Genomic DNA, 26,585 nt, shown 5'->3' with positions numbered 1-26,585 from the left:
GAGTGTCTTCAGTACAATTTTATTTCCAGATCAGTAAGAAATATTTATTTAAATTTATTTGCATTAGAGTTTTAAATTATTATTAAGCTGTGTCCTTTATAAATATTTTAAAATTCCGACAAGTGGACTGGGTCATCATTGCATTTAAAACTTGATAAACATAGATATTGTGAAATATTTAATTGTTTCCGTATTTATGTCTAGTTTGTCTCTACAGTAGTTAAAGTGCATCCTAGACTAGTTTAAAATTGCGTTTGTATAATTGATCCGTTGCGTCTGGATTATTAATTTGTTTATAGTTTAAAGTTTATAAAGTTGTACGTTTCAACTTAAAATATTGACTTTGATTGCCCATTTAATTAAGCATTGGTCTTTTTTTCTTGATTCGTAATCCATATGCTGGCAACTGTTTCATTTCTTTCCTTTGAGGAATTAATATATTCATTTGTTGCATTAATTTATAATTAATTTTATATAAAACATTATCACATTTATACAATCATTTATTCTCAGTTCATAATTTGTAGGATAAAAGCTTTCTATAATTCTTGCCGTTTTGAAAGCTTTTGTTGTATTCGCGTTCTAACCAGTCTGCTTTAAGCATCTTGGATTTAAGGTGGTTGTCCAAGATCAGGTACACCCACCTCGGTTTTGCAGAGCCAGAAGCACAGGGGATTTGGATCGCATCGATCAATCCTGTCAAGTTGGCCTTCACTGGTTGGATATCCCAACATTGAGTAAGCAAGGCTCGTAGGATTCCAATCTGCAGTTTTGGGAACCAACAAGGCCAATACTCTGAGTACTTGGTGCACATCATTTAGTTGATGTTCAGATAGGCCAATACCCATATGATATTATATATGGAATTCTTCTGATCAAAGACTTCTTTGATATATGAATTCCTTATGTTAGCAATGGTGTAATATATGTCTTGTGTTTATCCTCCCTAACTAAGAGGGAGTGTTGATGTGTGGTAGCTTCAGTTGGCTAAATTTTTGTGCTATACATTTTGAGTAAGTGTTGTACTTAAATCATGAGAATATGCATCTTGTGAGACTTACAACTGAGTGCTTAGATGTCATTAAATTGACCGTCTTTGAGTTGTTTGTATAGATGCATATTGGGTTGTTGGTAAGTATGCATTTTGGAGACTAACAACTAAGAGCTTAGATGTCGTCAAATTGACTATCTTTGGGTTGTTTGTATAAATGCATACTAGGCATTTAATAACTAAGAGCTTAGATGTCATCTCATTGACTATCTTTGGGTTATACAAAATACTGAGTCCCTTACCTATGATTATCAAAATGTATTTATCCTTCTTGACTAAGAGGGAGTGTTAAAATCTTGTAACCATTTCGGATAAAATGTATCCCGAATATATTGAATATTTAATGAGAAATGTTATTATTAATATGATTGAAATTAAATTACACACACACACACATATGTTGATGTTTGGTAGCTTCTATAGGATAAACCTATATATAAATTATTTATGAGATAATTTATATATAAGTTTACTATTATGATATATATATATATATATATATATATATATATAATCATGATTAAATTACAATTATATTAATTATCTAACTATGAATAGACATGTTTAATTCATGGGACATGTCTCCTCTTGGCTTATTCTTAATTTAAATAAGAGGTCGCTGCAATTGGAAAATAGATACCAAATACAATGGCAGTATCAATACATTTGTAGCAGATCCTCGGGGATTTAACAATAGGGATCGTTAATTTTTTGACGCTGCTATTGATGAGTTCCCCAAGGATTCGGGTGAGAGTGAGGCCTTGGTCAAGCCAGAAGGTAAAACTTATTTTCAGCCTAACTGCATTAAGAAGCTTTGGCGTTTATTTCTGCGTGCCATTACCTCTTATGTTACTTTGAATGGTAGATTCACTAGGGTATGTTCATACTACTTTTCCATTTTGAATCATTTAAGGCACGGTATAAAGATTTCTATTCCCTTCTATTTGTATTCTTCGTTAAATGCTAGTATTAATGGCATGAGGGAAAAAAAAATCCAACCCTCCCCTCCATGATGGTTTAATATTGCTTATCTATGAGCACATTAAGGCTCATTCTGTGGAGAAATGTATTGAGGTGAAGAGTATGGTGAATGATGAAGAGGAGTCGGAGGAGTCCTAGGGTGTTTTTGAAACTGAAGACAGTGAAGGCATGCATTTAGAGGATGATGATGCTACCAAAATTAAGGGCAAGGGAAAGGGGTTCGCTTCTAAGGCTCCTGTGATGTCTATTAAGAAAAAGATGAAAGCTCCTCTGGGTAAGAAGCAGGCAAAGAAGGCTTTGGCCTGCAATGAGGGTTACTATGAAGAGGAGGAAGATATGGAGATTGATGTTGAGGAGGTGGATTCTAGTAGGAAAAAGTATGGGAAGGAGATAGATAAAAAACAGAAGAAAGGTAGCTTGGTTAGGAAAACCCTTAGAACACCTGTAACCAAAAAACATGTCAAAGTGGTTATATCTTCTGATAAATATGATGAAATGGAAATTGATATGGAAGAGTGGGAACTAACAAGAAAATTCAACCCTTAAGGAAAAAACATAAAATGGAGAAAGGTGATGATGGAGTCAAGATAGTTTCGGGGTCCCCTTTGAATCTCATTAAGGATTAGTATAGGGATGTCTCTCTTGTTGAGGAGGTCAATTAGGGAACTAATGTCACCCAATCCACATAGACTAAGGTTCATGCCGAGATCTCCCTTGCCCATCCCACGACTTCTATTCCTACTTAGGAGTAGAATTACGGTTTTGGAAGAATATGAATATGAACTCGGTGAGGCTCAACATTGCTAGAGAAAAAAATCAATCTTATGGTTGGTGAGGTGGAGTAGGTAAAATTTAATCTCGGGGAACTTATTGATCCATCTATGCTGATTCTTAGTGACTATAGCAAAGAGGAAAAGATGGATGTGCTAGACAACGCCATAAACAATATGTTGGACAATTTCAGATCCATCAAATGGCTATTTCATCATATCAGTGATTTGAATGACAGGATGGTTACTGTAGAGGGCAGGATGGATAATTAAAGGAAGCCTAACAGTGCTGAGAATGAAAGCACGATGATGGGTTTCTTGATTGATATGGCAACCTACTATAGACTGGAGGCCAAGGTGTTGGAATATGACAATAAGGTGAATGGCATTAAGAATTCTTTGAGAAGCATAGCCAATGAGAGCTACAAAATCCTTAAGGCATCCAATGAGCACTTAAAAATTCTCATCAGTAAGTTGGAGAATGCGATAGGGGCTAAGGCCATCATAACTATTCCTAAGGATCAAGGGGGTGCTACTGACAACAAAGATGGGTTTGGTAAAAGGACCAGAGCCAGTACTAGAAAGATGGTCGCAACTGCTTCTACTAATGTTAGCCAAATCAAAGACACTGCGAGGAAGATAGACCAATTAGAGTTGCAGGTTGCAGAGCTCCTCAAGAATATGGGATAAGTTACCTTTTGGCATCCTAGTGTTGTGTGTGTTTTTCTGTGTTTTGTGATAGTTTGCTTGGGTGCTGTCCTTTTATGGTTGGCTCCGTTTTTTTGTGTGTACTGTTTTGCCTTGTGGGCTTAATGCTTAATCTTTAAGTTTCCTTGTATAGGGTTCTAGGGGCCCTTCAAAACCTATTTTCTTAATAAATAAACATCATATCACAACACAATGATTTACATGAGGAAAATCTAGTAGGGAGAAAAACCCCACACTTTAAAAGCTGCCCAATATATTATTTAGAATCACTATAAGATTACAATATATTTAAAGAACAAGCTTCTCATAGGAGTATTGCCCACAGAGATTCAAAGGCGACTCAACAACTATTAGACTTTTGGAAACATCGAAACACTCACTCATAATACAATGCTGCCATAAAATAGGGTTGCCTTTAAGGCAAACAAAGCACACAAACTATCCACCATTAGATCTATGACCTAGTGGTAAACGGTCAGTATTCATAATGATAAATTAGAAATGTAATTTTATTTCAGGTCGCTGCCTTGTGACTTACTGCTAGAACATGCTGCTTCCAACCCCTTGCCAATTAGGGGATCGTAGCCCACAAGGGGGGTGCCCCCCTTACATCCCTTGACGCTAATTTATTAACAATAACTTTTTTTATCAATAATGCAATTCATTTATTACAAGGTTCAGATACCAGTTTCCTAAGATATGCTATAATTGTTTTTCCAAATCTCTCATTGTAGATACTCTTGTGAAGGCATTGTTTGCAAGTCTGTTGTAATTGTGCCGGGGCTTTTCTTATAAAAGGATTTTCCCCATGTACACTTATCTTGCAGTGTGATTTTGTTTGTGTTTTGTATGTGTTTCTCTTTTCTATAATAATAAATATCTAAGATTTGCACAATATCTCCTCTAAGACTAGTCTAGGAAGTGTTTCACTTTCCGCATACCGTTTTGCTTTTTAGACATAATAAGTACAATTAATGGCCTCCACCCAATATTGTGGTGCAAAATATCTTGACTCTTGTTCTTGTGTTTGCCATATCATTTTGATTGTCTGCAAGTAATTGTATTGCAAATCGATCCCCATTAAAACAATATTTAACAACCATCGTCATTTGTGCGCCAAGCCTAATGGCTTTCCCTTACTATTAATTTGCTAAAGATTTGAAATCTTGAAAGAAGTCAACAGCCTCAATTTTTTAAAGAGAAATTTCACCCAAGTATGCTTAGAAAAGTCATTGATAAATGTGAATATATATTTGGCCTTGTAAAAGGATGAATGTGGAAATGGACCAATGAAATCATTGTGACCTGACTATATAATCCTTGCTGTTGTAAAACTTCTCTTTGGGATGCATACCAAGGATGCATCATTGGTAAACATTGTTAGAAAGTGAACTTAAGGCGACCTTGTAACCAAGCCTTGTTGGCTGAGTTGTTGCCAGTATTGGTAGTTAAAATGGCTAAACTTCTCATGCCAAAACCATCTTCATTAGAACGAGTGAGTAGAACAATTGGAGTAGGAACAAAGTGAAAGAATAGATAAATCCAAGATCAATATTTTCTCTCTTTACTGCAATTGTAGAACAATGATGTACTTCAGTAATAACCATTTGGAAGTGCACTCAGCTCACTTGTTTGAACCAATGTGAGCAATCTAATAAAATAATAGGAGGTTTATTTGACAACAAGGATACACAAAAACCATCTTGAGATTTTTCATTCTTCACATCAACGTACTCTCTTCCACACACTTGGATAGGAGTGTCATTTTTCATCAAAATAGTCAGCATTGTACAAGGCTCAAAAACTATGAGAAAACTATGAATTCATTAAGAGATGAACTGTTGTGGTTAGAAGCACATGAATAACAAATCCAAGTATATGGTATTGGTGCAACTAGTATAATACTCTTTCCTTTCCCATGTTATTTTTACCTTAAAATTTCCCTCACATGAAGGAATATGTTTAATTGACTCAAGAACATTGATGTTCTTTTCAAGAATATGTGTTGAATGATCAGTTTGTTTCTTTAAATATTTGCGTTTGTCATGACTAGTTCTTTTGCAATAAGCGCATTTGACCCTTGTTTTCTTAGGTTTGTCACCTTTAGGAGTAGGAGTCTTTGTAGCTACCTTGGAAACAATGTTTTATTGGTCCTTTTTCTTCTTCTTACCATTTTAAAATTTTTTGTATATTTTGCCCAATCATTTCTGTAATTTTGTGCCTAAATTAGCAACAGGGGCATGTGACTTAGAGAGTTTGAGAATACCCATTTGGATTAGCTTATATTGTTCCTTGATGAAAGTAGGGGGAAAGTTGTCTCAAGATGGCATTCTGTACTAGACTCCTTGGACACCCCTTCCAATAGAGCAACTAGAAACAAAGATTGAGTAGTTGAACCAAGTTTTCAAGGAATCCTAAGGATCAATTAGGTGTCTTCTTCTTTGATTCTGTTGTCCTTCATTTTGTCATCACAAAATGGAGGCAACACTACAAAATTTTCCAATTAAGTTTCATATTTCTCTAAGATAACTCACTATTTGATTGGCAAAGATTGATCAATCATTCATTCCCAATTCATCTAATGAGTCTTTTTATTGAAGGCTCTCATCAAGTCCTTTTCGTTTTTTCAAATTTTTAGCCTATACTTGAATTTTGAAACCTTCAAATTCCCTTTTGCGTTTTTGAGTGATTATTTAGATTGTTTGTCTTTTTGTTTCCTTCAATCTCTTGCTTCCGATCATGCTTTCGTTTCAAGATATCTTGGGGCTTAATCAGAGTTGCCAATCAATGGTTATTAAGGTTTAAGGATTTAGAACCTCCACTGGATATTTAAAATATTAAACCTTATAATTTGATGTTGACTTGCACTTTGGATATATATGACTTAATATCACTTTATGTTATGTTTTAAAGTTACTTTTTGACTTTAATTTTATAACTTAAGTGATTTAAGTTGATGCAGTGCACTTTATGATTTATTTTGATGTTGAGATTCACTTTAAATTAAAATTTAAGTGATTTAAGTCATCAGAGTGCACTTTATAGTCTATTTTGATATTGAGATTTAGTTTAATGTTTTAACTTAAAACATTCAAGTGAAATTTCACTTTATCAACATATTTATACATAACATTTAAAATATATTAGTGTAAATATGCAATGGACCCTCTAAAGTGAGATTCACTTAAGTGAATCAAATAGACATGTGCTAATTAGAAACTTTAAGTGACTCAAGTCAATTACATGTTTTTGAATGGAAAACATGTATTCGTCCTTCCAAACCATGTTTTTGGCTTGCAAACCACTCGTTTCTTATCAAAACAACTAGCTGGGTGGTTTACATGCTATTTTAAAACATGAAAATGAGTTTCCAAACCCTGATTTGTGCCTTCACATGCAATATGCAAACATGCAAATGCATTGGAGAACCACAATTTGCCTTGTAAATGAAATTAAATTTAATATGCAAACATGCAAATGCATTTGCAAACCTCTATTTACCAAATGCATGGGTTTTTTAAACATGTAAATTACTTGGAGAACGACAATTTTCTTTTTGCATGCAACATACAACATGCAACATGTAATGACTCTTCCAAACCCCATTTTGCATGGAAAGAGTCTATTTAAAATATGTAAATGGGTTTCCAAACCCCAATTTGTACTAAAAGGCTTGATTTTGACTTTTTCTTCCCCTCTATTTGATCCAAGGTCATTGGAGCTAAGTTTGTGCAAATACCTCATATTTAAGACATGTATGGTCTCTTCAAACCACAAATTTGGCTTAGGCATTTGAATGCATGCATTTCCATTACATGTAATGCCTTCTCCAAACCATGTTTTTAGCTTAGAAGGAAAATGTTACTTGCAATGCATCCTACAAATGCTGATTTTCGCTTGGACTTGGTTTACATGCACTTGCATTGCACATTTTGTATATGTGTTTGGACTTGCAAACCACGGTTTGGGTCTTCTATGCAAAGGCATTGCATGTAAAGGGCCTTTTGAACCCCGTATTGGGCATTTCATGCAAAAACGTTGCATGTAATAGGGCATTCAAACCACGATTTGCGGCCATTTCACCATTTTGTGATATGCAAAGCAATCTGAGAACCACCTCTTGCCAAGGCGTTTGAAGGGAAAGACATTTGCACAAGCATTGCATCATTTTATGCACGTCTCAAACCATGATTTGCCTTGGGGAGACATTTTCAAACATGTAAATCATTCCAAGAAGTGTGATCCGCACTTAGGAAGGCATTTGCATCATCTTGCACATGCATTTACATCTACAAACTCTGATTTGGAGCTAAGGTTTGAATTATTCAAAGACATTTGATCTCAAAATGGAAACACACTTCCAAAACCCGATTTTGGAGAGAGCAAGTTCATTCCAAATTCTTCTTCCTCCAAATTTTACTCTTTGCTCTCCAAACGTGTTAGATTCCGGTTTTGCTTGCATTTCTTGTTCAGATTGGTTATTGTTGTATTCGTTTGCTCTTTATCTTCCATTTGTTTAAATGCAGCCCTAGTTTTTTGTGCCAAGTTATTTAATAAGTTTAAAACTTCCATTCTTTGCAAATGCAAAGTTCTCCAGATAAAAAACAAATTTACATGCAAGATTGAAGTATTCAACTTATCAAGTTGAGTCAAAGCAAGAGGTATGTTTTTCTTTATCATTTTTAGTTTTTGTATATACTTTGTTGCTTGTCTTTGTTTTTTTTGGTTTGTTTATGAAGAAAAGTTGGAGATCATCCCTCAAATGAATGCAAGTATCCTTCATGCTTTCATCTTCCATGTTCAATCCATCATCTAAATTCATGCAAACTCCTCACTTCTAAATATGTAATCACATTCCAAACACCTGATTACATGTTTACACCAAGTAAAAATGACGAGTTTTTCACCACATGTAATTGTATCTCCAAAACCCTATTTTGGTAGAAACTCACATTTTTAAACATAAAAGCTCTCATCCTATATACATCCCATATGTTTCCTACTTGCATTTTTAGCCATTCAAAACCAAAACCCTATTTTGTCTACATGCGATCCACCTTGTAAAATCCGATTTTGGCCATTTTTGCCCAAAATGGAAGCTATCCACGCCTTGTCCATCCTTTTGAAGTGCTTAAAAGGTATCTAAATCATACCTAGAACACTTATCCTCCATGGATCTGGCATCATTTTTCGAATCTTGAAACTTTCATGGATTCAATGCCATCAAAAGATGTTTTCGCCCTTTGGAATTCTCATGTTGTAGCGAACTCTTCAAGTCAAGATATGTTAGAAGAATCTTTACCTTCCAAAGGTAGAGATAAATGCTTCAAATCAAAAGAAGCGATATTTTTTTGGTCTCCACTTTCCCAATGGCTGCCCTAGAACCTGAGTTCATGTGGGAATACATCAAGTGGTTTGATCCATAAAAAAACTATCGATTAAAGATGCTACAGGGAAAGTTGTTCTAAGTTTACATCCGGCAAAGGATCTTCAAAACAACTATGGAAAGATAAAAGCTTTATTACATCAAGTTTTCAAATGGCAATTGACAATTCATCAAAGAGAATCAGAGGCTATTAAAAGATGCAACACCACAGTTATCTAGGTGAATGGAGTGACACGAAAGGGAAAATTCACAATAACTATGGAAAGAGAAAAGCTTTATTACATCAAGTTTTCAAATGGCAACTGATAATTCATCAAAGAGAATCAAAGGCTATTAAAAGATGCAACACCACAATTGTCTAGGTGAATGGAGTGACACGAAATACAGGAAATCCCAATTTTGTGGTCATCCACAATTGCATCATCAAGTGCAAGGCCTTTGTTAATAATCTACAAGATTGATTCATTCAGAATCAATAGTTTCAACATTTTCTTCAAGTGTTTTTCAGCTTTGTAGTTTCAAAAGATAGGTTGCATGTAATCCATGTGCATGTAAAACCGATTACACATATCTTTAGTCATGTAATCTAATAAATCTTCTTTCTTGTTCGACTTAGTCAAGGTGGTTGAGATTCTCCCACCTTTTTCTCCTCTTTTCTCTCACTCTTTTTCCTACATAAAGGAGTCCCCTCCATTGTAAATAATCATCTTTATATATGCAATTTTGAAGACAAAAGTGAATACAAAGAGAGTATTTGGTTTCGAAGCTATGTCTGGAAACAAATGTGATTGAATCAGATTGGAAGTTGTGACTGCAAATTGAATTTATTGTCTTCTATTCATGGTAATCTTGTATGTGTTTTAGAACATAGTAAGTATGGGAAGCACTTGGATTCAAAGCTGTGACTGGGAGCAATTGCGGTGATATAGACTAGAAGTTGTGACTTTGGTTTATATTACTATCTTGTATTCATGCAATTTATTGGAAATATAGCTTAGAAATCATCTACTTCTGGAAGTTTGTGTGCCCAAATCGTAGAGATTTTTATTATAGATTAGAAAAACTAGACATAGTGTTAAGCCAATACATTTTCAATCAGCCTGTGAGGTGGTGTTTGGTATCAGTATAATTGTTTCCAATTGTTAGATAGAAGTGTAGTTATAGAAATTAATCTTGTTCATTACTCGCTACACGAGAATTTGATTCTTTACTCTGGAAATAAGAGTAAAGAATATCGGTAATACCTCTTTGCAATATCTCTAAACTTCTTTCTTACCTTGAGTTGATCCAAGGAATGGTGAGAAGGGGGAGCCTTCCCTTAAAGGTAGGAAAGACTTTGTCTCACACATTGTGCCTAGTATTCCTATTTTGTGACTAAATTTGCATAAATTGTTAGGTGCAAAATATCCACCCAACAGATTCCACATTTTTGTCACTACAATTTCAATGATTTTAATGTAGTGAATAAATCTTGGATGGTGTTTGAACTGCTAGGAATTAGATAATGAATTCATTTTCCATGTAGTGGCCCTTGTGGCATCTTGATCCTTGAACAAACGAGCCAACTTGGTGTAAATTTGATTGGGCATATTTAAGATCTCAATGTGAAATAGGAGGTCATGCAATATAAATAAACAAAACCTATAAGCCTTATCACATTTGTTAAACCATCTCTTTTTCTTTGCATCTATGGTAGGCTGTCTCTATTCCCATAGTTAGTCTAAGCAATCCTTTGTTCACTAAGACGATTGGCATTTTAGACATCCATTCATAATAGTTGTATGGTGTAAGTGGCGAACAATTAATCCATAGTGCTGATAAAAGAAGATGAGAATGAATAATAGTTCAGAGAATACAGAGCACCCTTATAAGTAATAGTTGAAATAAGCTCCCCAACAATTACAATGTGTGTAACTTTACGATTAGTGTATGTTACTGTAGCTGAGAGGTTCTTGTCATTCACAACTGTAAGAGTTTAAAAAAATGCTAGTGTTTAGATTCCTTATACAAGCCTCGAGGAGATTCAATTTTAAGCCAATGCCTATACATAATTATTTTTGTGGACATCAATCCCTGTTGGTTTTCCGAGGATCAATGAAAATGTACTAAACACTGCCATTGTATTTGGTATGAGTTTTCCAAATGGCAAAGGCCTCTTATTTTAAATTGAGAATAAGCCATGAAGAGACATGTCCCATGAATGGGACATGTTTATTCGTTAATTAAATACTTTATATAATAAACATTTAATCATTGTTATGTGTGTGTGTCTATATATATATATAATATTAATTTCTCTCATATAACAATAAACTTTTATATATATATATATATATATCTAAATTATATCTCATATATAATTATATATAGGTTTATCCGACATAAGTTACCAAACATCAGTACTCCTTAGTTAGGGAGGATAAACAGCTGTATTACCTCAAAGTAATATCAAGTTAGCAAGATTAAGGATATCTTTGATTAGAAGATATCCATGAATGTTGAGATGCAAGATATGCACCAAGTACTGTGAGTAATGGCCTTCCAGAACATCAAGTCGTGTGATATTGACCAAGTACTTTGTGAGTAATGGCCTTCTAGAACATCAAGATGCGTGATATTCACTAGGTACTATGTGTAATGGCCTTCTAGAATATCAATATGCATACCATTTACCATGTACTCAAAAGTTGTTTATAAGGTATGTGCACATGCATTCTCATAATGCTTGCCATATAAACATCAATCATGCAAAGTAATCTATTATGATTTGCATAGACATCGTAAAATATCCATCATAATAGAAAATTAAGCTATAAGTAAAATTGTCACCTTTCAATAACTTTTACAAATACAAGTGACATCATTTGGAAGTCGTCACTTCCTCATGATGTACACAGGTAGTAGGTCCATCAAATCATGTAGTCACACACATGATACCAAAAGCTTACACGAAGTCAAAACTTCCTCTAATTCTAACATGATCAAGATCTTCAAAGATCAATTGAAACATATCCTCTATCCACTTCTTTAGATGAATGTGTTAGACTCCCTCTGAACATTAATCTTCTGAGCTCCTTTACTTTTGAAGAAGTGTCAAACTCCTTTTGAATCTGATTTCTATTAATCTCTCTCTTCCTGCGAGAACATACTTGGAGGAAAAGATCAAGATCAAGGCAAATAACTCTTATAGTACGAATGAAATTAAATAAAGAGTAGACAAATTTAATACTCAATGGTAATAACTACTTATCTCATATGCATCAAATCATAAAACAAAATGCCTAATACTATTTCAGACATATGCAAGTTATCTCAAGTTTCAAGCAATCATTCTACCATTCAATATTTAATCATGCTTATACTATGATTCATAATATCAAGTAAATAACATTCCTTGAAAAAATATTATTCTCATGAATTGCCACATATATATATATATATATATATATATATATATATATATATGCTCATATCCATATAAGAATATTTATATATTTTTTCTCATATCCATATAAGAAATAATATATTTCATACTCTTACCTCCACTTACCTTGGTGGTGGGGTTGCTTTTGTGGCATCCATGGGATGTCATTTCTACGTGGCTGGAATTGTATTTTATTCATTCTATCTATCTAATATTTACAAAGGCCTTGGTCCAATATCTAATTAAGATTTTGAATTGTGAACCAGTGTTGACTTAATCCTCATTCATAGTGAATGCAACTTGTTATATATATTTCTCCTCCTTATCAAGTGTCCTCAACACCTATGATTTGGCTGCCTCTTATTTAAGGTCAAACGTGGATGTTTGACATGTCCATTTACCCTATCTCAATGACATCTGTCCTTTATGAGTAATGCATAACGATGTCTTATATGATCAATACTTTCTGATATTTTGACCGCCCAAAAGATGTCTGATAACGTGTCTTTTTCTACTCGGAAATCATCAACTTAGTAGGCGGGTCCCTTCTATACCCATGCGCGTACTTTATTTACCTTTGTTTAACTAACCTAGTGCTCCCGTGGCACTCATATCACCTTCCTTGAAATGGAAAACCACACGTCATAAGGCAGCAACAATACATTCAACAACGACGCCCATTTATGATTAGTTTTGATTCTTCCACTAATCAATGCGTATATAAATGTCCACCAATCAATGCGTATATGCTGCATCTGATATTATACAACTTTGTTTGTGGTACGAGCCATGATTTGCAAGCGGGATAGAGTTTACTGTTTTCTAGGTCCATTCATGGATTAATAGTCTTCATCTCGCAATGCTAGCTATCGAGTATGGTTTGTGCAGTCTACTTGTGTTCCAGCGTGTAACCCCCTTAATGCTGATGTACTTTGTGCTTAGTTGTCTTTGCCTCTTCTTTCCTTACTACTAACGAGGCACCTTCATGGTCGATGAGTCTCTTCCAAATGCTGAGTTTTCCTTAATCAATATCCACATCATGAATACATTTCCTTGCATGCCTCCTTGGTGTTGTTGCTTGATAGAATCACATTCCTCTACTCATATTCATTTATTCTCCCGAGTCGACATCATCATCAAATGAGATGGTATGGCGTTGACATGTATGTTTCAGATGCTGGTTTGTTGACTGTTACATCTGTTATGCAATGCCTTTATCCACCCATTGAGAAAGCCTTTGGATTTTTCTTTGTTACATTTGCATTTGGCTTTGATACCATGTTGATTTTGTGAGGATCACTGCAAATGTACTACGCACTACCATTGTATTTGGTATGTGTTTTCCAAATGACAGCGACCTCTTATTTAAATTGAGAATAAGCCATGAAGAGACATGTCCCATGAATGGGACATGTCTATTCGTTAATTAGATAATTAATATAATAAACATTTAATCATTATTATATATATATATATATATATATCTCATATAACAATAAACTTATATATATAAATAATATCTCATATATAATTATATATAGGTTTATCCGACAGAAGCTATCAAACATCAACAATCCCAAATGCATTAAATGATTACTTTACCTTTTCTGTCATGGAAAAATTTAGCTGTACTTTCCAGACCAGGTTTTGCTCTGAAGGAAACCATCCTCATTAATTGAAAACCAGACTTAGAAGGGTTAATTCACCTGTTCTTGTTACCAGCTTGACACACCCTGTCATTAGGAGAAACATTTTTGTATTTGGAGTGCAAATAACACATATCTGGACTCTAAACAAATAGCCAGAATTGAACATATATGTGGATTTCAATATTTGTGTGAATGGGTGTGAACGTGACATTAGTTGGCAATTTTGTTCAGTTTCCCCATTAATATAAGAAGTCCTTTTGTTCAGATCTTTTCCTTGTAATGATTCATTAGATAAACATGTAATGCAGTTATGGTTGGTTAATACAAAATTTGAATTGACAAAGGTCACTGATAGAGAGAATAAACAGGGCTGTGAGGGAGCTTCCTCAGTAGTAAGTTGTCACTACATTTCCATTTCTTTCTTTCACTTTGCTGATTGCAGTGGTGCTGGAAGTCCATCTCTATTACATGTTTTCCTTGGCTCCTTTACTTTGTGTATCAATGGTTCACTAGAAGATTGGCCTTTTGAAAGGGCTTCTACATAGTTGCCCCACCTAGTTTGTGGGCCACGTGTTTAGTCATATTTATCGCAAGGGCATTTTAATTGTTTGGTCCTTCTGATTGGAGATAGTAGTGATAGAATGCTTAAGGATTGTAATCAGGAGATCTCAGTTGTGTTTTTTTGTAAGTTGAAGATCTGAATATCTTGTGAAATACTTTGCATTCGTGAATGCAGCTGAATGATGCAGCTTTTGATCTTGCAAGTGGTCCTGTGAATCAAGAGGTAATAGAGAATAACAAAGGTCAATTTCTCACCTCATTTTGGTTGTTTGACTTCTGCTTAAAAGCATAACAGGGTGAAATAGTAGGAAACCTACGTACAGCTAACTAATAGTACCTCAGATTGCACATTGAAAAATCCATGATTTGGATTATTTATTTAAAGTTGTGAACAATACAATATTTCTTCAGCAGGTCCAGTTACTTTTCCTCAATAATTTTCTACTTTTGGTTTTCTAGTGTGGTGTGAAGTTTGGAGAAATATTAATGCAGCTTTCTCAAGCATGGGAGAAAGCAGATACTCAGGGTGCAGGTGAAATTGCAAGTCTTCTTCCCTCTTTGCAGGGCTCTTTGACAGCAAATGTAGAGGCAGGTACGCCTTTGAGGTGTTAAAAAGTTTCTTATATTTTTGTTTGTATTCAGTTCCAAGAGGTTCTTATTTACAACACTTCGCATTCTGCAGCTATTGGAAAGCGTTTAATACGTGCTGGAAGACGTTTTGCATCAATGGGTCAGTATGGTCAAGGAGAGCTGCAGAAGGTCACATCTATTTCATTCAGCTATGTTAGTTTTATCTATGTTTTGATCGCTCACAGTGCAGACCTAAATAAGCTATCAGAATTCTGATTTTCTGGATTGATGCTTGAGAGAAATGTTGTTTTTTTAATCTAGGCTAGATGCAGTTGTACAATAAACTTATGACCTTTGTGTTATGTCTTTTAGACTTCAATTATGAAATGTTTGAAGTTTCTTCTCTACAATTTGAAATCTGCTGTCTTTGGCCTGAGAAGTCATTCTGGAAGATGATTTCTCATGATACATTGATGTATGCGCCTAATTCTTTCTAGTTTCTTTATTTTCAATTATTATCAAGTCACAAATGTCATTTATCAACTCAATCTATGAATTTGGGGCGTAGTTAATAATCAGCCAAACTTAAATTTGTAGTCAATTAACCTAACTTAAATTTGTAGTCAATTAACCTTACTTGATTACATTGCTGAAATATCATTAGAGTTCATATCTTCTACATGCACATTCATGACTAAGTTTCTCTTGAAAATATTGCCATCTTGTTTTCTGAGTTTATCAATGATTGGATTCATTAAAAAAAAATATAATCATTATTCTCATCATAAACATCATTGGAAACATAATCTAATGGAATTACAACAGAAAATCATCAGATATCAAATAGAAGATTCCATGCCAAAAATAATGTCAATGCTATAAAAAGATAGTCCAATAATGTCATTAACATATAAACAGAACACAATAATATGGTAACAAAAAAGTCTCACACCAAGGGATGAAAAATCCACAATTCAAACACATATAACATCAGAATAATGAGAATGTTTTAGTGTCTAAAGGAGGGATCTCACAAAAGAAGTATTAATCTATTCGGTAACCACATTATTCAGTTCATTTCCAGGTATTTGATATTGAATTCATGACTGGATGAGTTTCATATTATCCAAAACGATGCCCAAAGAAACAGTGGAATTTATCTATTTCTTATTTTGGAAGAATTCAAATGCAATCTCCCAATCTTTTACACTTCCCACCAAAGATGAAACTGCTATGTGGCAACTTTACTTTTAAGGAATTTCAAAGATCGATCGTGACAGTGAAGAGATCATGAACAGTTTCTGACATGTCTCACTTCACATATTTGAATGCAGGCTTTATTATGTAAAAAGTTGTGGGAATTGGTGAATAATGATTAGTATTCTTAAGATGAACAATACACATAAATTTTCTGCGATTCCATTCATTGTGGATAGTTATGCTTTGTTCTCTCACTAACTTCTTCCCACATTTACCCACATAGGTATTTCTTGTCCACGAGATGTTCATATGCTACAAATCTTCTTTTTTAGCTTCATAAGCACCATTAATGATATTAGCTTAGTAATCTGAATCAAGTTTCATCCTCCATAAAAACATCCTAGGAATAAATGTAAGAGCAACAAAGATTACTTGAAGAGGAAATGAACTTTGCAAGGATAAACGATATAAATTCAGTATCAAGCATCATGAGGGTGACTATATTATAAATCAGAATTAGTAGGCTCATGTTTGTCCAAATCAGCTGTCCACAATTTGAATTGGGTGTGTTGGTAGCAACATCGTGGAACAAGATCTCTAAGAGAGGAAAGATGTCCATAGAGGTATATTATAAATAATAAACTACAATAACTATGTTCATCATGTGACGGTTGCAAATATTTTCTTCAGTTTTGATCAGTTGAACTTGGTAGAAAATGATCTCTCTTTCCATTAAGTAATGGTTAGTTATGATGGCAGTTATATATATTGCATTTGATGGATGAATGCTCTTTCAATTGTTAGTTAAGATTATTTAGTTAATCTATTATAACCATTGATCTATTTCATATGAACATATAAAATAGTTGTTATAACTGCCCTCTCATGCTCATGAATATGAAAAAGTAACTATATTCAATGATATGATAGTTGCTAGTTAAGGCTGGGAAATACAGAATGTTACAAGATACATCCAGGATGGAGAGCGAGGCAGAGCCATAAACTTCATAGTCACGCCCAATGCAAGGTTCCTCTTCTAGGACTAGATCCTCTCCCTTTTGTGCCAGTAGGGTTGGGAAGAGGAAGATGTGATTGTGATGATGTATTTACTTCTAGTTTGACACAAACTATTTACTAATTTGCTTCCCGCCATCAGCATTCCGCATGAGAATGTAATTTTGTACGCACTTTGCATTTATGTATATCTAAACTCTGTTTGTTTCTTTTGTGTTATCTTTAATTAACTCATTGGATGCATCTTCTCATTAAATTTTGCAAAAAAATAAATATTTTAAATTATATTTAAGCTGCTTCTTAGGCTTGAATATTTCTTGAATTTTTGTTTTTGGGCTTGGCGAGTTTTTGCCGAGTGAGAGGTTTCCATCTATGATAACAACTGCCTAATAAACGAAAGACTAACTAAGATGACCATTAAAGAAACATTACAATCTTCTAATACCAAGGTTGCATGGGTACATGAGTACTTTAGGTATAGGTATAGGTACGAATACGACTGCTTTTCAAAACAAGGGACAAGGGTACATCAGTACACCTATTTAAAAAAAAATATAATTTTGATATTTTATAGAAAATCTAAATATATGAGTCATGAATCATGACATTGAACCTTCAAAACAAGAAATCTGAAAATGAGTCATAATAGATATGCTGAATGTTTAAAGTTTTAAACTTTAGTTGCATAACGAAGAAGGCAAACTTTAAAATATGAACAAATTAAATCATAAATCATATAACAACATATTGCAAATGATAAATATCTAGTTCTAACTTGAACAGTGAAAATCAGAAAAAGCTTAGTAGTTTATTGTTAATCAATATTGTATCAAAGTTCCAAACTGATAGAATTAAGCTTGATAAGCAACACGCTGATATTGCAAATGGAAATCTGAACAAAAATCAGACATCTTAATCAACGTGGCAGTCTTTTTAACATTTTGCAAGGGGGAAAAAATTTGTGAGCTAATGTGGCATTTCCAACTGCTGCGTATGTACCCAAACAAGTACCTGGTGTGGGATGTGTACCAATACTTGGTACACGTACCAGGGGTTTGGGTACATGTACCTGTGCAATCTTGTCTAATACCTTACCAAAGTGGTCTTCCACTCATAATCTTTAGAAGCCGTCCAAGGCCCGTGCTCATACTATGACTTACCTTTCTTTTTGGAGTTCTCTACAGCTGAGTAGAGTGTTTAGTAAGGGTTTTTGGGTTCCTTTGTAGGGTCCTCCTTTCTTTTTTGTGTTGCTTTTGTTTTGATGTTTCTGGTTTGTTTCTTTGGGCACTATTTTTGATGTTCCCACCATAGGCTGGCCCCTTGTTCTGTGTTTTGCAGTCCCTTTGAGATTCTTTGGGGTCATTTGTTGGTCATTAATAAATTTATCTTATCTAATATGGCGTGAATACTAATTCTCTCCATTGTCCTCTTCTTGCAGCTACTATGTCTTGAATATCTCTACTTCTTGCCTTCTCCTAGAGGGCATCTACTTTGCCTTCTCCATCGTCCACCCCCAAAATATTTTCTCCTTTGATCTTTCTCTTGTAGGGAAGCTACTTCGTATTCCTCACTTTTCACCATCATCCTACCACACTATATCTAGAGTGGGAATATCACCTTAACATGCTTTACCAACTTAAGATCCTAGGGAGACTTGGACCTTGGTATTCAACATGAGAGCCAAGTGGTCCCACCAGCTAAACTCCTTCAACTTCCCCATTTCATTGTAAAATTAATTTAAAATTTCTAATTTGATATATGTGTTTCCCTTTCTAATTATTTTAAAACAATGCTCTCTGTTTTTTCTACATTTCTTTGTTCACTTATGTTACATTCCAATTTTCAACCCAATTTAAAATATTCATATAGCCGTTGAGGTTCACATGAAGTCAGTTGACAGTTAAATTTGTTATAATCCTGTGAAATGGTAAGATGGTTATTCTTTATAATTTCATATGAATATAACATGTGAGTTGATTATTTATCATGAATTCATGGAATTGAAAAGACGGTAGCTGTTATGATTATTTATGATTAATAACTTGTTATGGTAATATGATTTAACTACGGAGAATTTCTTTATAGGGAGCATGTCAAAGGGGTGGAAGCATTGTCAGAAAAGAATTGGGCACAGGAGCATCACCATTACTGGGCAAATAAGTATAAATCGTGACTCACCATGGTTGAGGCCTTACCGACTGCATAATAAGATACACACATTAGACATGCATGAGCTATTAAATAAACATTTAAAATATTAATCATTTTTAACTTAATTAATGCGTACCTCAAATGGCTTTTGGATGACTTTTCCACCACATCATTATAATACATATTTATGTACATACACATAGATATAAATTAAAGGTGACATCATAATATTATTCTTATACAAGATTTTATCTATTTAATACGTACATTTCAATGCATGTACAAGAAGATAAAATAAATATTCCAAGATGAAACATGTATTTAGATATACATATTTAAAAGGTATGATCTTGAATAAACATTTGATATGTGCCATCTTAATAAAATATATTTACGTGCAAGTAAATAAATATGTTTATATTATCTTTTTGATTTGTAACCTTTCAAGTTCTTTTCCATATTTATTTATTTATTTTCTTTACTAGAAACCGAAAGCACACTTGGCATATTATATCGGCATTCAATAAGGCGAAACATTTCTTTATGAGTTACGGCTTCTTGGAAGCCATAAAGTTTATCAAATACCTCTTAAATAGGGGGAAGCCATGAGAAACCAAAGGGATGTCTTTTATGAATTGTACTCTTCTTCACGTTTTTATTTTTATGAACTCTTGGTCACGTTTTTCCTCTCTTTACCTCTATTGGAAGTTGAGATTGTTATTCACTCTGAGATTGTGCTCAGGATATCTCACGAGTAAGGGCTGGTTAATAGCGTCCAGCAAAAGCTCATCCTTCTCAAAAGAGGTTATGTGGTTGGCATACCATTTCCGATTGAAACATTGTATTCTTTTCTTTATTACTGTGCATGTATTTACAGCAGAAAGGATTCTTTCCATAGGATGCCGTACATCATCACTGTTATTTGTTATTAAATAGTTAGAGTCTGAACTTTTCGAACCAAGTCAAGAATATTGATCATGATATATTTTTATATCTTTATTTTACTATTGTTCGGTAGAATCGAATGATATTCTTTTGCAAGCCTTAAAGTTTATTTTTCTCAAGTGATATAAGCTGTGATGTATTGACATATGAAACAGTATTACACCAACTATGGAGTCAGCAAAATGAGTTGGTTAAACTTTGAGAATTAAACACCTGGGACTCACCCGACTGAATGCCTATGGAAGAGGTGAGAAAGAAATCTGCAAGTAACATGGAAACTAAATCAGATGTGACATAACAATATATATTATTCTTAAAAGGAACATTTAATAGCTCATGCATGTCCAATTTATTCTCTGTTGTCAACCAGAATGCTCAGTGGCTGACAAGGCATTCCATGTCCATTTTGGGTAGGGAGTGCCTTTCTAATAAGAGGAAGTGTAGGGATAAGTTTGAGGTCCATGGTTAGGAGGTTAAGCCCCTGACAATGTTTCCCCTCTCCACGAGATGTCATAACATGCATCGGATAAAGATAAGTTGAGCATTCAAAAATTTATTGGTAATAGGTATTTTTACTTTTATGATATTTATACAAGTAGAAGATATGATGGATTAATTTATATCGTTGAATTTGGTTATTTCCTTCGATGAAAGCAACCTTTCTCGTCAATGTAATTGGTGACCATTTAGATCAGTTGATCTTCCAACTGAATATGAAATATATCTATAGGATTTTTTTTTCAGTCTTTCATTTATAATAATAATGATAATGAGCATATCTTCTAATCCTATGTTATTGCCACAGTTAGCAATAGGAAGAAAATGAATACAGTGGCATTTGATGTCCTAAATGATACAGTGGCATCTGATGTCCTAAATGATACAATGACATCTGATGCCTTAAATGATACAGTGGTATCTGATGCCTCGAATGATATGGTGGTATCTAATGCCCTAAATGATCCAATGGTAATTGATGCCCTAATTAACACGGTGGTATGTGATGCCCTAAATGATCCAATGATAATTGATGCCCTAATTAATATAGTGGTATGTGATGCCCTAAATAATCCATTTGTAATCGGTGCCCTAATTGATATAAGTGGTATTTAATGGTAATCGTCATTTGATTTTGATACAGTGGTATTGGATGGTAATCGTCATTTGATTTTGATATAGTGGTATTGGATGGTAATTGTTATTTGATCTTAAGTGGTATTTATGGACTAACCTAGGTGTTTGTAGAAGCATCCCTAGATTGATTTCGGTTTCGAATTCCATAGTATGTAGATTTTAATTTTCATAGTAAATTCATTAATGGTGTTCTCAATTGTTAGTTATGAGATTTCGTTTAACTGATTGTAATCGTTAATCTCATTCATATGAACATAATTGATATAACTGGCTTCCTAAGAAAATGAAGTAATAACTGTATTTCTTTGATATGTTAGTTGTTAGTTAAGACCCGGAAAAAGTGGTTGTTACAACTTAATTTTGCATTTCAATTAATATTTTCCTTTTCTGAATGCTAACCTCCTCCCTTAGCTTCCCTTTTTTTCCTTTTCCTTTTTCAACTTATTGGTCAAACGACTTGGGTTCCTCTCGCTTTTGTATCTCTGGAATTTTCTCTGTGTTTATTTTCTTAGTTTTTGTTTTATGGTTAGTTTTGAGTCCGTCTGTTAACCCAACTACCAAATTATCAACTCTTGGCATCCAAGGGCTTGTTTATAGAATTATGTTTGCATTTCTGACCTCTGCTGTTCGTTGTTTTTCATCTTGATGATTGATCATGGAGTGTGATCTGAAATAATGATGTACAAAACTGAATACACATTCTTTTCAAGAAGCTTTATGAACGAATTCAAAATAAACCCAACTCAAAAAATGTCTTTGCCATATTTACGTTCCAAACCTACACCTAGATCCCATCCAACAACTTAATATGTAGGCGTATGATGCCCTACATACACCAAAAGCTTTGTGAAAATCAGGAGAATGAAATTGGGTTCAAAGTCTCCATGATAATGTGCTAGCATCTTCTTCTCTTGAATGAACATCATCACAGAATGGCTCAGAAGCTGATGGATATTGACCACAATGTTTTTCATCTTCATTGTTACAATTTGCTTGACAGATACTTATGATAGTAGTCATCTGAGGCTTACTCATGTATGATGTCTTATTATATATATATATATATATATATATATATTAACATCAATATATTTAATCTTTCATTTACACATAAAAAATATAGGTGTGTTACATGATACATCTCTACTATTACCAGTCTCCAATTGCCTTTTTTCTTAATCCCACTAGCATGTGAATTATTTTTGAATTTAAAAAAGAAGGCATTCCTCAGAATAGGATTTTTCTCTGAAACATCTCACAAACTTTAAAAAGCTTGATGCAGATAGCCAAATCAATGATTGCAGCTGGGGAGGCATTAGCTAGAAACTCTTCAAGTGCAGCAGAACAGCAGCAGCCCACGGAAGAAACGAGGACACTGAAGGTGATGTGCTACAGTTTGCATTAAATTTTTCAAGATGTTATCCTTGAAGTAAATTATGAAGAATTTTGATTTTCAGTTTATAGAACACGCATGTACAATAAAGCTATTCGCTTTGGATTGTCTGTGAGCCCGTTGAATTGCTGCAGATAGCCTTGAGGTGGATTATGAAGACATCTGAATTTGTTACCTGACAATAACATAATAGTTTGTGGCTGTAGTTTGGAACATTGCAAGTGGAACTAACCTCCAAAAAGGCCTACATTGGCTGTATTATTGCATTCGTTTTTGGGTATGTATGGTGAACATTAATGCTAGAAAATGGTACCTAGTAGCTCTGAAATGTATTGTTTTCTACAGAAATGTATATATTCAGTTAATTCTATAATTTCAGAATGATTTAACTTGTCCTTGTTGAATTGAACAAAGAATGTTTTGGTAACCTTGACGTCTCATTATCTGCAAGCATTTTTTTAATCAGAACCCTTTCATGGCAACTTTCTGCGGCTGTTCAGAGTATACCTGAGGACTCATTGCAGTATGCAAATGACAATGCTCTGCTACTGGCGAAGGTGATCCTCTTTCAAGATTCTGACTTGTCACATATTTTTCGAATATGAAGTGAGAATTTGTTGGCTTAACATTTTTGTTGTGTTTTGAGTGCAGTCCTTGAGGGGAGCTCTATTGGCTATCTGTTACTCAAGTACAATTCTATCTGGTGTCACCATGGTAGGTCTGCTTCTCCTTGGAAGACAATTGAGCTCTGAAGGAAAGTAAGAATCGTAGAGCAGAAAGGAAGCAGTTAATTGAATCATAGAGGGCGCTATTTATAATCTAGGATATTTTATTTAGCATCTGTGCATATAAGCACTGAAGAGAGCAAGAATTAAGGACGGGAAAGCAAAGAAGAACATAGATGAATTCCATTATTTGCTTCAAGCAAAATAAATAAATATTTATACTGTACTCTAATGAAACGAATCCTGTGCAAAAGGTATTATGTAACATTACTAATTTATATTGTTTATATGAATAGAAGATTTGGAATTTGGTTTGTGTCAAATTTTCAAGAGTTGATGGCAGAAAACTGTTTTAATTTATCTCCTTTTGTGATTCAGCCAAAATGTCAGTTTTTTAATTTTAATTTATTTTACTGGCACTTGCACCAAAAGGAGGTGCAATAGTTATGTTGATAGTAAATTATCTGTTAAATAATATATTGGAGGATACAAATCAAAGAATATGAGGACTGAATTAATTGTTATAATATTTTATAGTATGTCATAATATACATGAATCAACTGTTGATATTCACCCCATAAGTCCCCTAGGATCCTTCACTGTACATTGCAGCTTTTTTACCTCCTAAGGAAACAATTAACTTATGAAATAGATACAGTGAATAGATTTGATCTTGATTGTCAATGTCTTCTTTGTTGTTGATATTCACCTTTTGAAGATGCCTTGTCATAATCTAATGTTGATTCTTGCAAAATGAAAATTTGAGGGTGTTATGTAAGGGAAGTTGACTAAAGTAAAAGTGTCACAAGGATTACTGCCTTTTTATTTGTAGTTGATGTGGCTCATTGATTTGCCTTCGTTATAGTTGATGTTGACCTTTGAAGACATTGTCATAAATTATAGGTCATTTTTGCAAAACACAATCTTGTGGGAGGGAGGGAGGGATAAAGATAGAGAGGGGTAGGGATATAGAGAGTGAAAGATGTAGACAAAGGGAGGGATGAAGAGAGAGATAAAGTGGTAGGGATGAGATAAATGGATAAATAGAGAGTACATGTATGTGTGTGTGTGAGAGAGAGAGAGAGTCAAACAAACAAATAGAAATAGAGATGGAAGGAGAGATAAAGGAAGACAAAAATAGGAGACAAAAAGGGATGAAGACGAAGATATGGGAAAAGAAAGAGAGAGATATGGGAAGAGAAAGGGAAAGAGAGGTAGAGATAGAAAGATATATAGGGTGGTGTATAGAATTCTTCCTCTAGCATTTAATTCACTAGTGCATTCGAGCTGAATTTCTGACTAGCATTCGTTGAACTTTCGACAAACAAGTGTCAAACTTTTGAAGAAAAAAGGGAAAACATTTCATCGCTATTTTTTTCGTTGGAAGCTTCGACAATTAATTAGACTTTGAATGCTTGATGAAGCTGATGTTGGAAATGATTGACGATAAAAGGCTTTCTTGACGTCATGCTAGTCATTCTGATGATCGTTGAGAGTCCGTTTAATTAGGTTTCCATAACTAGACATTGCTATATATTATCCTTAATGTATCATCGGGTATCGAAAATACTTCAATTTTGCTTTATTGACTTTGTTAGCTATTTTGATGACCTTCATCGGGACGACTTTCATTGATAGGCTTTCTTCTCCTTCTAGGGTTTCTATTGGTGTATGTCATTTCAATTTCTTTCATTGGGTATCGGTGAGACTTAAATAGTATTTTTTTGATAGTGTAACTTATTCCATTGAGTCTTGTCGGGATATGTTACTCCGATGTCAATTTCTAATTTGTTCACTTTGTAATCGATATTAGTCCTACCGATAGTTTGCATTTCTTGTTTGTGCAACATCGTAGGTTTGGAAAACTTGTTAGTAGCATTATGAATGTTTGTTGGAATCCAACAAACATGTGTCATAGCAATGATGAGACTACCAGACCTGCGATGGTTTCTTTTGTCGCAGGGCAACCTCATTGTTTCTATAGTGCATATTTGTCTGAATTTTGACAAAGGTATGTCGGAATATTGACACTTTTTTTTAAAAGAAAAATATGTTGGTGTTAGTATAGGTAAACTTGATAACCTCATTAGGTGCCGGTTGCATGCTTCAGTATAGGTTATCATGATAGCTTCATTGGGTCTTTGAAATAAGTTTTTTTTTGCTAACCTGACAATGCTAGTTAGTTTGATGATTGGTAAGAGTCAACTTGATTAGGTTCCCATACCCAAACATTGCTATATATTATCGTGACGTGTCCATTAGTTATCAGAAAGAATATTTTGTCTTACCAACTTTGTTAGCTTTTCCGATGACCATCAGGGTGACTTTCGTCGATAGCCTTTTTTCTCCTTTTGGGGTTTCCATCGGTGTATATTGTTATGATTTCTTTCATCGGGTATCAGAAAGACTTAAATATTATTTTTTCGATAGTGTATTGTATTCTGATAAGTCTTGTTGGGATATGTTACTCTAATGTTAGTTTCTTATTTGTTCTCTTTGCAATCGATATTTGTCATGCTGATAGTTTGCATTTCTTATCTATGCAATCTTCGATTTTAACTCATTTGTGTACCATCAGGTAGGATATTTTGATATCTAAAACTTCATAGGTATAGCTATTGATAACTCCTTATGCATTGAATAAAGGTCGAAAGTGATTGTTTTAGTGCCTAGGTTTCTTGCCAATCCCTAGATGTCACTTCAATGGGACAAACTTTCAGGGCTTTTCCACACATAGAGTCAATGTCTTCTTCACTCCATGTTAGCTTACTCTCACATAGGGACAAGACTACAATAACTATTTCTTAATGTGTGTGAATGGAGATTCCTATTTGATTTGATCTTGTGTTATCATGTGCCTTTGCATTAGAAAAACATAGGCTATCGACAAGAATGCCAATATACAAAAACTCTATACTACAA

General features: G+C 34.1%; 1 protein-coding gene across 7 annotated transcripts in view; it reads left to right on the top strand.

The window, feature by feature from the left end:
• Positions 1-23,985, top strand: part of LOC149555117 (LOW protein: ammonium transporter 1-like protein) — a 46,749-nt gene extending 22,764 nt beyond the window's left edge. Inside the window, exons 3-9 of one of the 7 annotated variants that reach the window (XM_089829134.1) lie at positions 14,706-14,753; positions 14,990-15,122; positions 15,213-15,289; positions 22,827-22,925; positions 23,144-23,214; positions 23,438-23,494; positions 23,589-23,985. In XM_089829134.1, coding sequence (XP_089685260.1) covers positions 14,706-14,753; positions 14,990-15,122; positions 15,213-15,289; positions 22,827-22,925; positions 23,144-23,214; positions 23,438-23,494; positions 23,589-23,595 — 492 coding nt within the window. In that variant the 3' untranslated portion in view covers positions 23,596-23,985. Of the gene's footprint in view, positions 1-14,705; positions 14,754-14,989; positions 15,123-15,212; positions 15,314-22,826; positions 22,926-23,130; positions 23,215-23,403; positions 23,495-23,588 lie in introns of all 7 variants that reach the window. The other 6 variants (XM_089829129.1, XM_089829131.1, XM_089829132.1 and 3 more) reach the window with 6 other exon arrangements.
• Positions 23,986-26,585: the final 2,600 nt, after the last annotated feature.

Source organism: Cupressus sempervirens, chromosome 5 (genome assembly GCF_028749045.1).
Source record: "Cupressus sempervirens isolate cs-2001-9-10 chromosome 5, ASM2874904v1, whole genome shotgun sequence".
Taxonomy (NCBI): Eukaryota; Viridiplantae; Streptophyta; class Pinopsida; order Cupressales; family Cupressaceae; genus Cupressus; species Cupressus sempervirens.
This window is presented reverse-complemented; position numbering and strand designations above follow the sequence as displayed.